Source organism: Grammomys surdaster, unplaced genomic scaffold, assembly GCF_004785775.1.
Source record: "Grammomys surdaster isolate TR1022 unplaced genomic scaffold, NIH_TR_1.0 953, whole genome shotgun sequence".
NCBI lineage: Eukaryota > Metazoa > Chordata > Mammalia > Rodentia > Muridae > Grammomys > Grammomys surdaster.
Genome location: NW_021605372.1, coordinates 54,776 through 75,962, shown reverse-complemented (window position 1 = coordinate 75,962; position 21,187 = coordinate 54,776). Strand labels below are relative to the sequence as shown.

Sequence of the window (21,187 nt, the reverse complement as noted above, 5' to 3'; positions counted from 1 at the left end):
ATGGGTTAAGCCCTGCTCCAGAGTCTTAGCCATTCTCTGCAAGAAACAGCTGAAGGGAGAGATAGAAAGACAGGAAGAAGTAGTCATTGATCACTTGCTCACTAGTCAGTGACATTGATCCATCAAGTGACCTGACTCCAGAGAAGAGGAGCTCAATGCCAGGCCACCTGCCTCTCCACTTTAGGGAAGCTCCCTAGAAGTTGACTTCTGAGGAACATTGGCATCCAGTAAGCTGTCTGTCTAAAGAAAAGGATGTTGGTAGGAAAATCTGGCTTGGTGACTCTCCCAGTCCACACCTCTAAGCAAAGGCACAGGACAGCGCTCTTTACTAAGAAGCCACGGGGAAGTCTGAATTGTTCTTTGTGAAAAGAACGTGCCACTCATATGGGATTTCATTAATTACAAATGCCTTTCTTCCCTAACAGTGGGGGAGAGGGAAAAACCAGGACTCCATAAAAAGGCTGAGTAAAGAATTAATTGAGTAAATAATATTTAAATCAAGGAGTTATTTTAGGACTTTTCTCAAGGCCTGAATTGGCTGAAAGTAGTTTAATTGGCCTATAATTGTGTGAATTAATTCATTCCTACCCCCAAGGAAAAGTCTATGTATGTTCCTGGGTGGGGGTATCTCCGAAGCAAGGCCCATGTCTGTGAGAGGAAAGCAAGACTGCTGTTGTAGCATCTGTCCCAGAGCCTGCTAGATTCTCCATACAGACCAGCCTGCTGCCTGGGACACAGCACCATCATGTTCTCCCTGTCCCCAGGAACAAACACTGGGATCTAGACACTGCAGGCGTCTTCAGCTGCCCAGTGCTGCAGGCAATGCATTCATGACACATGGTGATCTTGGATGAGCAACCTGGGAGATGATGTCTCTGAACACCCAGCTGTGAACTCCTCAGCCTCACACAGTGGCAGTAGGGACAGGAAGAGAGGTGCCAGTGGGTCACAGAAGACTGAGAGGTAGCTCTGATGGTGGCACTTGGAAAGCCTTCTGTTTAGACTTAAGCCTTAAACACCCCACCACAGGGTGACGATTTCAGTACTTAGTCCCAGGCTTGTGCCATCATTTGGAAGGAGATGGAGTTTTTCTCAAGTGGGGCCTGGCTAGTGAAAGATCATTTCAGGTGATAAAGTGATACCCACCGCTGGTTCTGGCTCAGACCACTGCTTTCTGATCTCTGGCCATATGGCTTCCGTGTCATGGCCCCGTCTATAGATAGAACCATTCCAATCGACATGTCTTCCCTGCCATGGTTGATGTAACCTTTGAAGCCATGAGCCAAAATAAACCCATCCTCAAGTTACTTTTCTAACTCCAGTATCTTGTCACAAGAAAATCAATGCAGCTTCTTTAATCAGGCCTTACCAGGCTTCACATGAGAGCCACACACAAGCATTTTGAGGCAAGAAAGTCTGTGAATCTCTACTGGAGATGTTCTACAAAGTACCCCAAGTCCAGAGGAGGCAAAAGGGAGTCCCAGGGGTCATCAACCATTAAGAACACACATGAGAGGAAGGAACTCCTGTTGGCACCTGGTACTAGGCTGACAACTCACCCTACACAGATTCCATACCCTTACACCTTGCTTGGGTCATTGTAAAAAGCCAGGGGAAGGATTCGTTGCTCTCTATTTCCCCTGCCCTTTGACAAACACTGTCCTGGTGGCACCAAGGACATCCAAGAGATGGAGTTTCGGTGGCATTGTGTATTGAGGCTGTGCCAAGTGTGCTGTGCTTCAGTTGTCAAAAGATCTCTAGGTCACCCGTAGTCAACTGCAGACAGGGAAACCAGTGTTCCTAAAGAATAGCAACCCCACAGCAGAACAGCTGACAAATGATGGCTTGCACTGGGCTGCAGAAAACTCCTTTGGCCTAACCAATCAATACCTCTGCTGTGAGAAAACAAACAAATCCTCAGGAACTAAACTCCTAACACTGAAAACTCCGCTAACACTCATGAGCATCCTAATTTGAAGGGGGTTAGGGAGGAGAAACTGTTTTCCTTCTAGTGATTTCAAAAACTGGGTTTTCAGTGTCTTCAGGATCCAGCCAGCTGGAAGGGCCAGGAGGTTGGAATGATGCTGAGCACAAATGAGAAGTCCTATTTTGTCCACATGCAGCAGTGACAGAAGCAAAGGTAATCAGGGGAAAAGGAGAGACTTCAGCTTTTCTGAATTGACGGCATTGCATGCCAATCAAGCACATCCAAGTCTATGCATTCACACATCAGAGACAGAGGACAGGAAGGGAAGAAAGGTTCTCAAGGATTCTATGGAGGAAGAGATGCCTCCATAAGTAATACCCTCATGAATTAGGAAATGTTCTGACATGGCCGTATTACTTATAAAGCTCACGTGACGGCATATGTCCCACAGCCTCATATCTCAAGAACTTGACTCAAGGGTACCAGAGCAATGAATGGCAGAGCCAGGCATCCTCAGGTACCCAGCCTGTCTAGCACTAGGCCTCTTGGAAGCCCCATGCTTGGTTCTGTCCACATTTCTATTCTAGCACAAGTGGGCAGTGCCTACACATAGTAGGCACTCAAAACATACACTGAAAGGTGATTCTGTAATCCTTCACTGTTCCTACAATGACAGGAATGGACTTTGGAGCTACTGCAAGAAGTAAACACAGTAAGGGCTTCTGGCGACACGGGGAACAAAGCCATCTGCTCCACTCCCTTGCAAATGCCTCCAAAATGACTTCAGAGAGAAAGAAGAGGCAAAACGTTCAGGACAAGAAGAGCAGAAGGCATAACCACAGCAGCCAATGTGAGATAAGAGGACAATGGCCTGGGACAGATGGGAAGAGGTGGTAACAGAGCAAAGACTGAAGAGCTCTGAGCCAGCTACAGTTGCTCTGTGACTACGATCTCAACTCCAAGGAGGCTCAGTACCTGGCATCTCCGCAAATAGGTTTTGAGGGTCCTAAAAGGAAGGATGAGTTAGAAGGTTGTAAGGGTTTGAGCTCAGTCCTAAATCCATCCCTACTCTAACAGAAGTTTTCACCCTGGACAATGAAGGGACAGACTCCACAGTTCTCCTCCTCTATCTGGGATCCTGATGACCAGGGCCTAATCCAAGACCATGTAATTATGGCCCTCTTTTCCAACTGGCTCTCTCCCTAAGGAAATACCTCACTGGTGGAATCTGTCCCCAGGGTCTCTGGATCCAGTCAGCCTTCATAGACAGGTGATATCTGCCCACCAGGTCCCCTACGTCTGTCCCTGCTACCCTGTACTACCAATTCAGTCACCTTTCTCTTGGCTAATTGCATGCCGATTAAGCTGGGCCTCAGCCCTGGCAGGGTCTTCGACACACACTCACTGAAATTCAGTTAACCTTCAATAAAGGTCTTACACTCAATAGTCCTCTGTGGCTAGAAGAAGCCCCATCTGCCTGCAGAAGGCTCCCACATAACCTTTGTTTTTAATGAGTTCAATGGCAACCAGTGTCACCATCTCCTAAAGTTACTAGCAAATATGACCCTGGATGTATACACTACCATGGTCAGGTATATAGATAGAGGAGCCCCAGCAGGCTGCTGGCTCCTAGGTGAGTACTGGAGGGTAGTGCTGCATGTACAAGTTCAGGTGAGCACAGATAGCTCAAGGGGTGATATCTACTGCAGACTCACTTGAACACTCTGCAGCCCTTCCCATCCCAGATTCTCATGTGTACCCAGGGCTGGTTCCCAGGAATCTGCATAGCTACACTGCCCCAACACTTCTGAAATAGATGGCTCTGGAGCCAGTCAGTATTCACTAAGCCATAGAGTCACTGGTCTATAAAATATTCAAATACAAAGGATCCTAATTGGAGGTCAGCTGGTCCATCATCACCTCCACTAAGAGAACTGAGGGCCAGAGAGGTAGGACTGCCTTACTTCATTCTTGAAAAAGCAGATGTTTACTAAGGTCTCTCCATCTTTTCCCAGTGGCAGGGAGAAAGAGGTCCAGACTCAGAGTCCACCCTGCCCAGAGTACACTGGTCTCCAGCTGGCTCAGTCACAAGCAAGCCACAGCATCAGAACACATACTTCTGTGCTTACACTCATCTTGGAAAAATCAGAGCCCTCTCTGATGAGATGCCATTTCAGCCTTAGCTTGGTAGATCCAAAGAAATGAATGGATGGGGGTGGCCCCCAGACTGGAAGTCCATCTCCAGTAGAAGGAGAGGCCAGTGATGACACAAGACACAGATGCTGGGTCTCCCAATTAGCAAGCAGAGGCTCTGCTTCCTTGTAGGGAGACTCTAGAGCTGACCTCCCAGTGAGGCCAATCAGTCCCCACTGTAGCCAGACTCTGTGAGCGACCCAGACACTGTCCTCCTCCCTACCCTAGGAGCTGAAAGCAAAGGGAACAATGGGATATTCTCAGCGTGCTGCTAACAAACGGGCTTATTCAGCCTTTCTGCCGCCAATTTCCTGACAGTTACTGATCAATAACCATCAAGTGGCTGCAAGTTCTACTGTGGACCCACATGGGTCTGTGGGAGGGAGATAGAAAAGAAGGTGGAGGAGAAAGGGCCTGGGTTCTAATCGTGGTTATAATCCCATCTGAGGAGTTAGCTGATAATGTCTGACTCCAACATGGCGGTTCTGAACACCCAGACCCTGTACATGAAGGGACTGTATTAACAATAGATGTGGGTGGAAAAAGGACAACCCCCTCTTTCCTAGGGACCTTGTGGTGACTAAGAAGCAGAAGGCTGAGGACAGAACCTGGTCCACAAGCCTGTTTCCCTGGCTTTGCAGGGGAACAGGAGGTGAAGACACAACTCTGTCTTCTCCCTTGCTCTGTGAAACGGATCAGGTGATGGCTGTAGTCCTCTATGTCGGGTGGGAGTTGATGAGCAGCGCTATGCTGCTCACCCATCTGTATGGACTTAGCTGCTGTGAGAAAAGAAGCCAGCAGCAACCTCATGCTCAGGGAGGCTGGCTTGACCCTGTCTCCACTCCAGGCCCAGGAACAGATGGGAAAATGTGGAAGAACTCTTCCTGATAGATGTGTAATTCTTGTAAAGGCAGTGGGCTGGGCTCTAGGACCCCAGAGCCCAGGCCTAGGCCAACCATATACTGTCCCTCTGTCTCTCTGTCCCAGTACCAGCCCCCACCTCACCTCATTCACATCGATCCGGTTCTTCTCCATGTAAGCCCTGTCGTTCACCTGACCTCCCTCCACAAATTCCATCAGGAGCACCCTCTTGGTAGACAGCTCCCAGTGAATCTGGGGGACCTGCAGAAAGAAAGGGTGAGTTACATCAGAGGAGGAGGCTGTGAGCAGGACCATCCCCTAATAAAGTGCTGGGAGCCAGACAGTGGCACATACCGCAGTTTGGGTGGAACCACTGACAGAGAGAGCTGGGGTAAGAACTAGTCAGATGCCTCAGCCAGGTGCCCTTATAGCAGAACTCCTTCACAAGTCCTTCATGAACATGGAAGCAACTTCATCATCCCCCCACTGCCATTCTCTAAACCCCTGACCTTCCATAGCCCTCACCTCTCACCCCTACTCCTCCTCCATCTTACTGTAAGCCACACACTATAACAGAAATGTGTACTTGGGAGAGAAATGTTCCTACCTGGAAGCTGCTATTATTAAAACTTTCACTAGAAATCTTCACTGCGGGCTCATCATGCTTTAGAACCTGGTCCTCAGCTGGTGATGATATTTTGAGATATATAGGAACTTTCAGGAGGTAGCTCCTGGCTGGTGGAAGAAGGCTGCACTCAATGCGGGTCTCTGATACAGGAGCCCAGCCCTGTATCTGAAGTTCTGTTTCCTGGACCCATGTGATGGAAAGAGCCTCCAGTATTCCCTTCTTAGCCACAAGCTCACAATGACTTCACCACCATGATGAGTGACATCCTCTGAAGCTGGAACAAATCTTTATTTCCTTAGGTTGTTTCCATTGGGCACTGTGGTCAGTGTTGCACACATAGCTAACACCAATGCTAAGAACTGCTTCCCTCTGCCTCTCCCTCCATCAGACCCTTGCTTGGCCCTAACCCTGCTACAGTTTCTGCACCTGGGAAATGGATCTATTGAAGCAATAAACTGAGTTTGAACCAGAGGATAAATTCTGTTTTCTGCTAGATTCTTACAAGTCTCCTGTGGCAGACAATGCTGGATCTTAATCCAATGTCTATTATCCATCTTTCTCTTCCCTACATGTGGGGAACTGAAACCTGTTCCCTGCCTGCCCTACAGCAGGTGGTTACATGATGCAGTTCTGGCCCATCAAATGTGAGCGGCAATTTGTTAGAGGATTCAGGAAAGGTTTAGTTTCTCTCCATAAACGGATGCTTGTGGTACTATTCCCTTCTTTCTTTCCCACCCTGAAAATGAATGTGATTCTTGGGACAGAAACAGCCATCTTGTAGCCATAGAGGGTAAAGGAAGGAAAAGGAAGTCAGCCTAGATGCTGTCACAGTACCAAGTACCATCAGCAGGCAACTGCTGCATGCCTTCTCTACAAAAATAATAAACATTTTGTGAATTATTTTTAATGATGTGTATGGGGGGCTGGTGGATAATGTACCCGTGAACACAGGTGCCCAAGGAGGCAGGAGGTTTTGTAACCCCCGGAGCTGGTGTTAAAGGCAGTTGTAGGCCACCTGATATGGTTACTGGGAACCAGACTTGGGTCCTCTGGAAGAACAGTGCATGTTCATAACGTCTGAGCCATCTCTCTAGCCCTACCTGAGAATAAGCATTTAAAAAAAACCAACAGAAATAAAACAACAAAACCAAAACAGTAACAACAACAACAACAACAACAACAAAAAAAACTAGCTAGCAGTGGTGGTATACTCCTTTAATCCTTTAATTCCAGCATTAGGGAAGTAGATGCAGGATCTTTGTGAGTTCAGAGCCGCCTGGTCTACAGAGCAAGTTCCAGGACAGCCAGGGCTACACTGAAAAACACTGTCTCAAAACAAACAAAGAAAGAAACAACAACAACAAAAAAACCTGTTGGATTGGGCTCCGGTTATTTGTAAACAAATCATATACTAACTAGTATATTCCTACTCTCTGTGATTCTGAAAACTCCTAAAAGCAAAATAGAACAGATTCCCTCAGGAGCAGCAAGGGGTCAGAGGGCACCATAGGTGCCCTCATTAAGCAGGTGACACCACCAAAGCCATGATGCTTTCGGCATGCTATTTCTCCAAACTTTTGATGACAATTTTCTCTTAAGGAGAAAAACCAAGGGCAGCTAATTCAAGTGTTTCAGAGACTGAGTCCTCCCCTCCCCAAGCCCCAAGACCCATCTAGAGAGCCCTCAAGTCCATAGTACTACTTCTACATACTTCTAGTTCTTCTGAGAAAGTTATACAGTCTATCACTCTCCTACCTTATGCCTCAGTTTCCTTTCCTCTCAAGGGGCCCTTCAGAGTGTGGCACGACCCACATGTGATGCCCCTGTGCTGAGAACCGGATGAACCTAAACTACATTTTCACCATTTGGAAATCTAGGCTGATCAAGACATCTATGTCTCTCTATTCTTTTGAATGTAAGATTGTGATACACTTGTCAACTCAAAACAAGTCCATGTCTGTCATCACAGTTGCTCCTGGTCTACAGAGGAAACGTACAGTACTTGAGTACCTTTGGTTTAGTGCATCCATTGATTTGGAAACCTGAGCTTGGCAGTAGGCCTTGGGGCTCTGTAAACATTAGACCAGAGCCCCAGAAGGACCTACTGGGTCATTTGGAGGACAGCCAGGAGATCACCAATGGTGGGGTGCAAGTCCAAGGTGAAGTCTCTCTGGGCTGCCTGGGCAGGGGCAGGGATAAGCCAGGGCCTCCCTGCTATACCTTCATTCTCTGTGATGTGACCATTCCGGTCTGATAATCGCACGCCCTTTTCCTTAGCAACTCAGGGCTGGAAAGGGGGCTGGATTATCACATGGAAACGTCCACAGAATCACAAAGTGCAAAATGCATGACTTGTCCTCAAGTCCCCAGATGGCTTTGTGTCACCACTACCCATCTCCTTCTTCCATCCAGCAAGGGAAAAGCAAGACACAAACATTGACACCTGGCAATAAAGCAAGCAAACTCTGGAAAGCATCTCACCAGGGACTCACTGGCCCCAGCAGGGCCACCTCTGGACAGCCCCCACAGAGGCCCACCTGAGAGCTCCACCTGCTCCCACATCAAGACCACCCCAACCCCAAAAAGTGGGCTATAAAAAGTTCCACATCCTTGCTTGGGTAGCCTGGGCCTTGTGGTGAGGCCTGACCATGCACCTCTACTCTTCTTGCTGTGGAGCCTTGCCTACCCTCCAGGATACAGTCCTTCTGAAGTCAGAGCCTGGCCAAGCAGAACAGAGCTCGGCCTCCTACTTGCTGTATTGACTGTGGACACATGCATAATTTCTCTGAGGCCAAGTGTGCCCCTAGTCAGATGATGTGGATGGTTACAGAAGAACCTGCTTCACCTCACTCACCACTGGCATAGAAAGAGAACAGGGGCCCCACACAGGACCAGATGCTGAGCTACTGGTCAAACACTGGCTATCCTGTGACAGCTATGCAGTGATCCATGAAGATCCTAATCCACCTCAGAGCTGAGTCAATGCCATACCCTCGCACAGTCATGCAAACTTAGTTGTCTTTATGATTCAGAAATGTTCCAAACAAGTACTACACAGTTTGATGTACAGGCATTAAGCCACTCTGTCTCCACTCGAACCCTGCTTTTGCCTCTTGCTGGTTTACTGGGCTAATGACTCGATCACTTGAGAATTCTGCTTCCCTAGATGACACAGGGTTTAAAACGGCACCTCCCTTGTGAGGCCACTATGGTAAATACATGTGAAACACTTTCAGGAGTGTCTAACACATTGAAAGGTAGGATGTTATCATACAGGTTGCTCATCTTTGAAAGTCTAATGAGCTATGACACTTCTCCAAGAGTTCACATATGACCTCAGGCTCCTGACTTCACACACACAAAAAAAAAATCTGGAGTGACCCTGCCTGATGCGACACACACTCGTCCCCACTTGAGATCTTATCTATACTAGTTCCAAACCTATGCTTAGACAGCTTCTTCCTTCCTGCCTGTCCCCAACTATCCCTCAGGTTAATCACAAACCTGATTGTCTGGCACAGCCCTGTTCCATGCATGCTCAGATCTGTACTGTTCAGTATGGCTGCCCTTCCTTCACCTTCTTCCAGTCTCCTCTCCATTTTATTCAGAGATGGGCTGAGACCCAAAGATTTACTGTGAAGGGTCGAGGATATTAAGTCCCCCTTAAGCACTGGAAGAGGCCTCACACATGAGAGGCAAATTCTTTTCTGAGGCTTAATTACGCACAGATGTTGTGATGGGGTGCCATAATGCAAGAGCAATCTATCTACAGTTTTAAAAGCTGAGCTGGGTTCACAGTGCAGAATTTGCTTCCTGCTTATGATGTGCTTAGGCAAAATTAATTACTCAGGAGCCTTCGTTCCTCCATTGTCTTAGGAATGGTATGTGAGTTCTGGCAACAGTGGGTCAGATCAGTATGTTAATTATTTAGCAATTTGGCATCCTTGTTTCAAAAATCTGTGTTGTGTTATTATTATTATTACATGTCTTGGTCTGGGAGTTGCTAGTTGGCTCCAGCCAGAGGATGATTCTGCTGTTTCCATGGCAACAGTGGAGGAGATTGTTGGGTTTGTCTGGCTCGGCACTCTGGCACTAAGGGGCACCTCTGCCAGGTTAAAGGTGGCAGAAACTCTGAGGTGAACAGCAGACACAGAGTCAGAGAGCCTGGGATAAAACTAGACCTCTACCCAAGACACAGCTGTGTATGGGAATGGGTTGGAAGGGGTCACCATCAGAATATGTCAAAACTCCATCAGAGTTACAGTGCCTGACACTGAAATGCTACACACTGTGTCCTCTCTGTAATCAGCACTTTTTGGGGGCCTTTTGAGCTCCCTGCCCTGGGTGGATTAAGCATTTCCTCACAGGAAGTCACTGAAATAAAGATAAAGGTCTAGGGTGTGCAAAACACTTTGTAAGACAGGAAACAATGTATCTGCTTGCTCCCATTACGTGGGAAATTTCTAGAGCAGCGCCAACCAGTCTCCCACAACACACCAAGAGATCAAGACAACAATAAATACAGGATAAGGAAGAAGAAAATTGGTCCGTGCAAGTGAACACACATTTGAGGGCCTAAAGCCTTATACTTCTTTTTCTGTGTCACTGAGGAGGTTATGGAGTGTTGTGTCCCAGGCCTGCTTCTCTGGGGAAGCCTGAGGCTTCTGTTGTATATATAGTTCTGCATACTGTAGTGATGGCTAGCAACACTGTTGTAACAGAACTACGTATTACAGGAGCAAATGTAACATGCATCTTTGGGGCAGGATCAGAGTATAGAAGTGTTAGCTGTCACCGTCACCATTATCACTCTATGTTCTACTGAGGCAGAGGCCACAACACACAGGCCCATGGGGTACTCAGTGTCGATTACCCAATGAAGAGCTACTCATTTGTCTGGCGGGTCAACCATCACATTAGGGCTCATTCTTTTGGAAATTGCCTTCAAGTGCTTTAATATGGGTCTCCAATTACAAATCACTGACCTTAAGTAAGAAACTTTGCCAAATAGATGCCCCAGGTCACACTCTCTAAGAATGGATAGCCAGGGTAGGACCCAATCAACCCCTACACTCATCCCCAACTGCCCCGCCCTCCTACCTTTAGGAAGTCAAAGTGCTTGAGCATGTGGGCCACTTTCTCAGCATTCCTCCCTTCATTTAGGAAGTCCAACTCAAGAGGCAGGTTCTTCTTGGCTTCATCCACCAGCCACATGAATTCAAAATCTGGGAAAAGTTGTTTCACAGCCAGCACGAGCACCTGAAATATACCAAGCAACCTGTCAGTCAGCCCATGGCACCCACCAAGGAAGGTACACTTCCTACTCTGTTAGGGAATGGTTTTGTGTACTGTGTATTCAGATGCTGATTATGGTACCCAGAGATCTGATTACAGTCCTGACAGATGTTGGCATTGTCAAGCATCTCCTGTCTCACTCTTGTGTAAAAACTGTTTTCCATCACCTCTGGTTGGTTAATAAAGAGCTGATCAGCCAATAGCTGGGCAGGAGCGAATAGGTGAGGCTTCTGTTCCCAGTGAGGGGGATCCTGGATGGAAGAAGGAGAGGAGTGAGGTCGCCATGAGGGAGTCTCCACAAGAGGCTGTGAGGAAAAGTCATCATGGGAAGGATGGATGGAGCAGGAGCAGCCAGAACAAGACTAAGATGGTAAGCGGCTGGGAAGTAGGCCAGGCCGACATAGTTGGGTTAAAATAGATGAGAACCCTGCCCAGCTAAAGTGCAAGAAGCTTTTTAATAAATATACCAGGTCTCTGTGTCATTATATCAGAGCAAGGGAGAGTATAGAAAGACCCAGTGCCTGGGTCTCCCCTGAAGTACACACGGGAGAGGAAACTGTTCTCCTAGCCTCTGTCACTATAATTGTACCAAGTCCAAGATGTTAAGAAGCTAACAGCATCCAGAAGTAACCTTGGCAACTGTTGGCTAGGTACTGCCTGGCTGGGTACCCAGCATCATGCTGAATGCTAATGTTCCTCCAAATCCACACAATAATGGGAGACATGTAGGTACATGTCATGTCATGAACCGGGGCTCTGAGAGTGCCTGTGATTTTTTTTTCCAAATCTGTACAGCGAGGAAGCCTTGCACAAGGCAGCTTCTGTTATCTGTGCTGTGACTACACCCATATTTGTTCATATTTTGTCATTGTTTTGTTGGCAATGGTGGTTGTTGGTGCCAGAGACTAAACCCAGGGCCTTGTACATGGTAGGTGGGCAAGCTCTCAAGAACTGACCGAAATCCTTAGGCAGAACTGTTCTTGACCTACTTATAAAGGGTAGAGAAGTGCTTCCACTGATACCTTCACTTGCTAAAGGCTCGAGGCTGGGACTGAGGCAGTTGTGATAAAGACTGAGCATGCCTGACTCAAGGTTCTGGCATTAGAAGTGTCCCAAGACCTGAAACTTCCTGAGTGCCCACATTACATCATACATGGAAATGTCCACCCCTGACTTCACGACAGGCTGCATTCAAAATGCAAGAGCACTAAAACTATTATATAAAATTTACCTTCAGGCTACAAGTGTAAAATGTATATGAGACCTAAATGAATTCTGTCTTTAGACATGGGACCATCCCCAAGATGCCTCATTATATAGGTGTAAAATTCCATAATCCAAAGGAGCCCAGAACACTCTTGGTCCCAAGAATTTTTTATACTCACTCTGCCTTATTTTCTGTTGTCTGCATAAAGTAAGACTTCACAATTTAAAAAAAAAATGGAATAAAGAAGCACACAGGCTTGACAAGACTAAGGCTTGTCTATCTAAATGAAGAACGCAGCATTTTGACACTTGATGAGATGGGGGCAGGGGGAAGAGAATCTGACCTGGCATCTGGGTGTGGCTCTGATGATGTGAGTTGAACATCAGAAGCAGAGGACAAGAGCCCAGTGGGAGGAGCCAAACACATACTGTGGTCTCACAGGCATGGTGGGCTCAGTGACAGTGTCCACTCACTTTCTACACTCCATTTCCAAACTCCAGAAGGACTCTCTGAACCCCCACTGACAGGCAGATTCTGTACCTCCATTGGTGCTGGTTATACACACTGTACTAGACACGTGAGAAACAGAAAATTCAAAATCTATTGCAAAACCATCACCCAAAGGGCATGTGCTGCTTTGTTTGAAACCTTATGTCCTCTGTGATGTACCAGGTGGCATTCTGAGAACCATCACACTGGGTTAACATGGTTAATTTCGACCAAACCAATTTTAATTACACTGGGCCATTGTCTAATTTCTTTTCAGTCTTGTCTAGTCACTCACGGGCTAGACCTGTGACCTTACCACAACTGACTTCATTTGCTGTGTTTCTGTTTGTGTCTCATGAAACACACAGTGGGCCAGGGTACTGTGCATCAGACCCAGGCACCTGAACAGAACAGCCTATGCATACCACATCTCATCAGGCATCCCCGGATGACCCTCAGCTGCCACTGAAGTAGGGACAGAGCAAGTGTGTAAAAAATAATAATGGCTGTCCCAGGCCTAAGCCCAGCCTGGGGGATCAGGGAAAGCAGCTGAATTCTTTTCTCTGGGTCCAAGTCCAGACAAAAACAAAAACAGAAACAAAAAAAAACCCAACCAACCAACCAAACAAACAAACAAAAACAGAAACAAAAAACAAAAAATAAAAAAACAACCAACCAACTAAATAAACAAAAAACCTTGAGGCTTTTTGCTCAGGTTTATACGCTGAGCCTCACCTAGAGGCTCAGGAGAAAGGCTCAGGAGGGCTCAGGAAAGCAGCCCATGAGTCCCCTTACTTAGACAACCAGCACCTGACATCTTGGGCCAAACCTGGGTCTCCATAGAGTGTCCTACAGGAGCCTACACAGGTCTGTGCTGGGGGAAATGGCTGACCAAGCAGCCATTACTCACTGCTTTCTATACTTCATGCTATTTATGAAATTTTTAATTATCCTTAATATCCAAACATACTGAAATTTTAAAGGTTTTTCCATCACTACTCATTCATATAATTAGTCAATCCTAAGGCTATTGGTCACCATTAGAACTCTATGCCATTCATCACAAAGGCAGACACTTTATTAATATTCATTGCTAATAACTAATTAGTACATTAATCCATAACCCCAAACCTTCACAGCACTTGCAGATCTGGGTTCCAAGTCACTGTGGGTGGTGGGTCCGGCAGTGGTTACACAGGCCCTCTTACCAGGGGAAAATACAATAACCCTGTGGGCATCCAAAACTACAGATGATATAGCCCTTTATTTCCTGTTCTTTCCTATACATAAAGGCTTATAATTCATAAATGAGGCATAGCAAATCAGAAAAATAAGAAGTAATTATAATAATATGCTGTAATAAAAATTATACAGATGCAGTCTCTCAAAATTGTGTTTTCTTTTTGTACTGAATGGATGGGTTGGCTGTGGGTAGCTGAACCACAGATACCTAAAAACTCTGAAAAAAAAAATCAAGCTGGAAAAAGGGAGCATCTACTCTTCAGATGAGAGGTTTGCAGACCAGCCAGAGGCCTCAGTGGGCAAAAGCACTCACTGAACATCCTGATGACTTGATTTCAATCCCCAAAATCCATAGTAGAACACATTCTCTCTCATTCTCTCTCTCTCATTCTCTCTCATTCTCTCTCTCTCTCTCTCTCTCTCTCTCTCTCTCTCTCTCTCTCTCTCACACACACACACACACACACACACACACACACCATACACATACTTTTTTTTTAAATGAGAGACCAGTTTGAAGGGAAGCCAGAAGTCTCGATATTACAGCAGGTCACCCTCCCCCTATGTCAGGTGGTAAACTTCCAATTTCATTAACAGTTATGAAGCCCAGGAATTGCATGGTTTTACCCCTAGCTCAGGGGTTGATCAACCTCTGAGGTCCAGTAGGTGAAGAGGAGGAAGGGAAGGGTCATGAGTTGCAGGGGTCCAGCTCAGGGCAAGTCTCGCTTTCCCTCCTTCACCTTCCCTGCTCACTGCTCATGCATCCAAGTGCCTAGCCTAACTACATTCATTTCGGTTTCTTTTTGACAACAGATGCTACTAACGAAAATAAAACAGGTGTTATCTTCTGTTTGCCTTTTTAATTTTTTTCCCCCAAATGCACTTCCTCCATAAAACCCTCCCAGCAGCCAGCGTTTTCACCAGCAGCCAGCACTTCCTCAACACTCGCAGATGTTTATTGGACACTCACATGAATGAAGAAGTGAATCAGCAAATGAACACATGAATATTTCAAAGTACTCGGCATCTTAGAGACAATTACATGCACGGCTGAGTGATGGGAATGAGCTAGGTTTGGGCTTGGGGATTTGACTGGGGTTAGGGTTACCTCTGAGTTCCTGAGAACAGAGAGTAGCTGAGAACTTGCTTTCAAATCTGGAGCCTGATCAATCAAGGTACAGTCAGTAATGTCTCCCTCAAGATAAAGTAATAAGAATAGAGCAAGACACTGTGGCCCATGCCTGTGATGCCAGCATGAAGGGGAGCTAAGGGAGAAGCATTGCTGTGAGTTTACAAACAACCTGGGTTACAAACTGAGATGCTATATCAAAAAAGAAAAGAAAAATACAGGTAATGAAATTATTGCCCTATATAGTACCTGCCTCACAGTAGAGGAAAGTCAATCATAAAACAGACAAAAAGAATCAAAAACGAGATCATGTGGAAGTTTGAAAACCAGTGGCAGTTATTTTTATTGGTTGTTACTTATTTATTGGGTTTGGGAGAGTTGGTTTTGGGATTTTTGTTTGTTTGCTTGTTGTGTTTCGTTTTTTAGATAGAGTCTCTCTATGTAGTTGGAGATACTAGAGCTAGCTATATAGTCCAGGCTGGCCTCAAACTCAGAGATCCTCCTGCCTCTGCCTCTCGTAAGCTAGAATTAAAACCATGCACCACCAGGCCTGACCACAGGAACAAGTATTTATAATTCCCAAAGGAATGAAATGAAAGGCCCTGTCACTTAAGGCCCACCCTGCGCCAGCTATATGCTACAGGAATTCTGCAGACCCACTCTTGTTTACCCATCCTGCCCGCTTCACAAAGAAGGAAAGTGCTTCTGGGACCCCTGTGAACCCTAAAACAGTTCATAACTACCAGAATCTGGTCCCAGGTTGTTCTCAGTCCTTTCTAGCCCACCTTCATACAATACAGTGTGAGCTGATATAATAGGAAGCTTTGGTAAAGAGCAAAACACAGTGAGTTGAGGCTACTGTTACCAAATGCTACAAAAGAAACAATGCTCCATGGAAATAAGCATTGGGGGTGGGGGGAGGTGGCTCACACTGATCCAAGATGGGAAAGACAGGTGCTGATGAGGACGGACACTCTGCTCAGAGTACTTAAACAGCCTGCCACTTGAAGAGTTTATCTTCCTCAAGTTAGAAAGCTCATGCCTTTTAGAACACAAAAGTACAGAATAAACACAATTTCCCATGGGATGGCTTGCGTCCCTGCATATTTATGTATCTGTTTCTTTTAACTAAAATCAGCTGTTAGATTCTGTGCTGATAACAGGAATTACCTAGCCACCCACTGCTCAATCAGCACATTTAGGAAAGAAACAGGATGACAGACATTGTGAACATGCTATCCAAAAAGTTAACAACAGGACTGTCACCAGTCATCCATCCCCTGGGAAAGGACAAGTGACATCAAGCGAACAAATAGCTCTGACTCAATGCATCAGACCACTTGGGGACTGAGGCACGAGCATGGTGTGGCATGGATCACAACTTAGACCCTTAGTGGGTGACAGAGTAAGGGCTGTACTTCACCAGCTGCAGAAGCTCTACAGACAATGGCAGATGGAGATGGGAGGGGGGGGTGGAGAAGAATGGTAACATAGGGTGGTACTGTGGAACTGGGGACAAAGGACTTGTCACCAGTTTATAGCTCAAGTGCCACTCTGTTCCATCAGTGACCATGGCAGGAAATATGGCCTGCTGAACTCCCACCACCTTGAGTAGGAAGGAACTGAAGCACTGTCCAGCAGGTAGAAAGATGGTGCCTGTCCCCTCAGCCCTTCCTGCTGAATCACCGTTCCAATCTCGGGGCCCAATTAGTCTGGCTCCGAGCAGCCACACAAATCAATAAGAGTCACTAGCTGTGCATCTAGAAATGGAGTTACCTCAACTGCTCATGGGACAGGATCGGATGATAATGACAAAGCGGGACAGCATCCTGGCTGTACCTCTCTCTCCTGGACAATGTCACCGGTGTCACCAGGACTGTCAGATGTTGTGCTCTGAGTGACTTCCCTTTCTCCGGCATCTCTCTACACTCTGTCCCAGAGACAGGCCCCATCCCCAAGGGTCTGGTTTGCAGAAAACACCAAAACTTAGGTGGCATGTGTTCCTGGATTCCAACCCAGGAGCCACTCCCCCACCTTTCTGGCTCAGCTGATACTGGTGCATCCTCCTGTCCATCAGGGAAGTCAGGGCTTCACATTCAAGGTGATCTCATGTCTCTTGCCAGGACAGTTAATACCAGAACAGCCATGGTATCATTACCTCAAGTGACTACAAATGAGAAAGCCCCCAGGGAACCTTTTCTTTCTTTCTCTTTCTCTCTTTCTTTCTTTCTTTCTCTTTCTTTCTTTCTTTCTTTCTTTCTTTCTTTCTTTCTTTCTTTCTTTCTTTCTCTCTCTCTCTCTCTCTTTCTTTCTCCTTCCTTCCTTCCTTCCTTCCTTCCTTCCTTCCTTCCTTCCTTCCTTCTTTCTTTCTTTTTTTGAAAAGAATATTTGAGAGACAGCAAGTCTTCTTTGGCATCTGGATACCAGCCATGCAGCTGTTTGGGGTCCACAAGGGATACTATGTTAGGACAAACCAGGAAGCTGAGGAAGCCACTGGCCAACTAAAGATGGGTCCTTAAAACAACGATGAAGTAGCAGACCAGTCAACCTTGGGACAACTGGTACAGGTGCTTCCACACCTGAGAGAATGGGAGTATCCCATCTGCATCATTTCTCTATGGATACTCTAATAATTGCATCCCAGCGGGGACAGCCAATAGCCTTCAACTCTTCCTGTCCTCCATCCTCATATGAGATAGACGTTCAGATTTATAAGAGTGCCTTCCTAACAAAGCAAATATCCAGAGGCTAAGCCACTCAGTCCCTCTCTATTTAGTAGGAATTATTTTAATCAGATTGACCTTCCTGTGGTGAGATGCAAGCCTGGAGGCATATGATAACTGGAACTGGCATGGAAGGAAGCCCAGCAGTCTATGCAGATACGCCAGACACAGGCTCCTCAACCTAAGGTAGCGTTAGTGTCCCCTAGGAGTAAATCATTCTCCTGCCACACAGGTAAGAGCACCTTTCTGTCATCCCTAAAATAAAGATATCACTTAGATCTGGACTTGGGAAAGAAAAAAGCCTCATTTCAAGTGTAAAACAGCATAAGCTTTCCAATTTAGATCTTGGTTTTCCAGTGGACAAAGGTAACCATGACAAGACTTTCCCACCTAGGACCAGACCTGCTGGTCCCACTGATGGCTGGGTGGGCAGCAGGATCAGACCTTCTACGGCTGCCCTCCTGGATCTGTACTCTGCCAGTGCTCCTAACCCAAACTCCCCTAGCCACTGCCAAAAGTATACAGAACGCTCTGCAGAGGACCTGCCAGACATATTTCCCAACAAAAGCATCCGATGCTTACCTCAGGAAGGAAGATACCAAACCTTTATTACTGTTATCGCCACTGGCTTTACAGCCATCATTTCTTAAAGATCCAGTTGAGGATCTGAACAGAGCAAAGTGACAGCTGTCCTCCTAGCCCATGGAAGTTATGATACATTGTTGGACAAAGGTAGGCTCTTGCCCATCACTAGAGCCACCAGAAAACCATGCATCCACCCTGGCTCCTGTTCTGTCCCAGCTATGACCATGCCTTCAGCTATCAAGAGAATCTCTAAAACCTCAGGTCTGCAACACATGACCAAGGCCACTCAGCAGACCTGGTCCCTTAGCCCATTAGCTCTGAAAGACACGCAGAAGCTATTCCAAACATTCACCCCCTCGAGCCTCCAATGCCACCTCCTACCCTCTCATTCTTGGCAGATGGTCTGGCCTCCTACAGCAGAGAAAAAATAGAGGCTATCAGGCTGGTACACACTCTGCTGCCCACCTTCCCTCCCCTCTCCAGGGTCCCACACACTCATGTATGCTCAGCCTTATTGCCTTCTACATTCAAAGCAAAGACTCATCAAAGGCCGATGTCTTTTTGTGGTCTTGATACCCAGTCTCTTGAATCTCTGCCTGGACTTCTCAGTTATGTCTCTCTGTTGAGACTCCAGCATCCCTTCCCCATCAGCTAAGGCCTACTCGTGTCTCAGGAGCACTGAGGCCTATGCTCCCCAGCCTCCCATGCTTGAACACTGGACAAGAGGATTTTACACTGAGCCTCCACTTTCTTGAATCTCAATTCTCCTTCACCCCTCAAACCTTCACAGTTGTTCTTCCTAGCACCTCTAAGACACGTCCACCCTCAACTCAAAATACCCTTTTCTGTGCCTTCCTGGTTTGACCTTCCACTTGACAATGCTAAGTAATTCTGGGAAACTCTATTTACCAAAATGGCTGCAACAATACTCCCATTCCATTATGCTTCTGGAACCTCCTATACTCGATACTTTTCTAACCCAGAGCAATGTCTTTTTTCCCCAACCAGACTCTAGCTGATATACATAGGCGAAGACAGCCAATAGTAATCACTACACCAGAAATCAAAGATACATTTTCGTCTCCTCCTTGGCCCCTCCCAATGAAGAACTGGTCACAAGACCTGGAAGACTCCCCCACTGGAACACAGCTCTCTCCAGTACCCCCTTGATTCTTTCTTGCTTCCTATTTTATCCTTCTCACACCAACACAGCAGCTCTTGATTAGTCTCCTGGCTATGCAGACTTTGTGCTTCCCCAGTATATTCTCCAGACTGCCAGCCCACTTTGATTTCCAGCACATATCTGATCATGACAGTCTCCTGATTAGAATTCTTAAATGGTTCCCCACTGACTACTGAGAAACGCAAATGTTGTCAGTCAAACAAGTATGTCACTGTTGACTGTGGCTACTGCTCCACACCCGAGCCTGGGATAAGGGCTCTCTCTCTTGTTCTGCCTATCTTCCCAGTCTTACTCCCAATCACTCCCACTACCTGAGCTCATGAGCATTCTCCAAGCTCTGTCTACTCCTGGCCTTGGATAGCTCGCCCCCATGCTAAGCTATCTTTATCCTGCCCAGCAGTCTCATAAGTCCTTCAAGAGCACAAGAGCACTAACCCACCAGAGAAGTCCCCTTGTCAACTCCACACATGCAGGCACAGTGCCTTTCTATGTTGAGAGCTCAGGTTCCTACTTGAGGATTCTTTGTTTACATGCCTGTCTCCATGGGAAGGGTGGGGACAAAGCTCACTTTTTCAGACCTCAGTACACATGTTTGGTTTCAAATGAGCTCAAGGTTGAGTCTAAATTAAGAAGAAAAGGAAGAGAGTCTAGGAAGGAAAGGGACATGCAGAAGTGACAGACTGTTGACCTCCATGTAGGAGTCCTGGCTTCTTCTCCAATAGTAGGAGCACACACTCAGCCTCCCAACACACACACCTTGGTCTAGACACACATGTAGAAGATTCCAGGAGCACACAAGACCCTCTAGGGATTTCCTTAGAGGGCCATTTCCAAGCATCTATATTTGTTCATTCAAAACAAATGTCAGATAAGCAAATGAGTCATCTGCATGAATATTTCTGTGTGATCTGCACACCATTTTTCTGGGCCGTGGCATATATGTCCTTTCTTGCTATAATCTAACATTATGATACAACTCTGTCTACCCCTGAGGAGATCACCTTTGGCTCTTCTCATTTCTACTGCATCTCCATGGAGGGCTCCCTGTGACTCAGGTCGCCATCAGCTTGGCCCCATCAGCTTGTGCATCATGTTCTGAGACGCATCCCAGAGCATTTCCAGGGTGAATCAAGAACTGACCAACCCTGCCCGGCTGTGATTCCAAGCTCTTATGACACAGCCTTGGTCGTGTCTCAGCTCTCCTCTCCCACTCTGCTCCTCAGAGGCCACAGTCCACCCACTAGCCTGAGTAACTATCTGGGAAGCTGTCTGGCTCCTGAGGAAAAACAAGACTGAGAAGCAGGCAAGAGAAAGCGGGGAGTACCCACCTCCATCAGGAGAATGTCTTTGGAGCTTTGAGCCTGAACCTTCGGGTGCTGGACCTTAACTGCCACTGTCCGACCATCATGCAACACTGCCTTGTGGACCTGGGCCAGGGAGGCTGCCCCGAGAGGAGTGTCATCGAAGCTCAGGAACAAATCATGGATCTGTCAAGAGTAGAAAGAAAACAGACAAACTGAAGGAAGCATAGCCTAATTTGGTGAGAGGGTGAGCCAGAGAGAAGATGAGCCAGAGCTGTTCAGTGTCCCTCAGCAGATTTACTGCCTTATCAGTGAGTTGTGTGGTTCCCAGATGGCCCTTTTGCTATAATCAAAATTCACACCAGAATCATGGGCAGGACAGGACAGGACAGGACAGGACAGGACAGGACAGGACAGGACAGGA

General features: G+C 46.7%; 1 protein-coding gene across 1 annotated transcript in view; it reads right to left on the bottom strand.

Moving 5' to 3' along the window:
• Nucleotides 1-21,187, bottom strand: part of Adck1 (aarF domain containing kinase 1) — a 76,111-nt gene that overhangs the window by 15,189 nt on the left and 39,735 nt on the right. The window contains exons 3-5 of the mRNA XM_028782997.1: nt 20,791-20,949; nt 10,710-10,868; nt 5,126-5,242 (exon numbers count right to left, since the gene is read on the bottom strand). Coding sequence (XP_028638830.1) covers nt 5,126-5,242; nt 10,710-10,868; nt 20,791-20,949 — 435 coding nt within the window. The remainder of the gene's footprint in view (nt 1-5,125; nt 5,243-10,709; nt 10,869-20,790; nt 20,950-21,187) is intronic.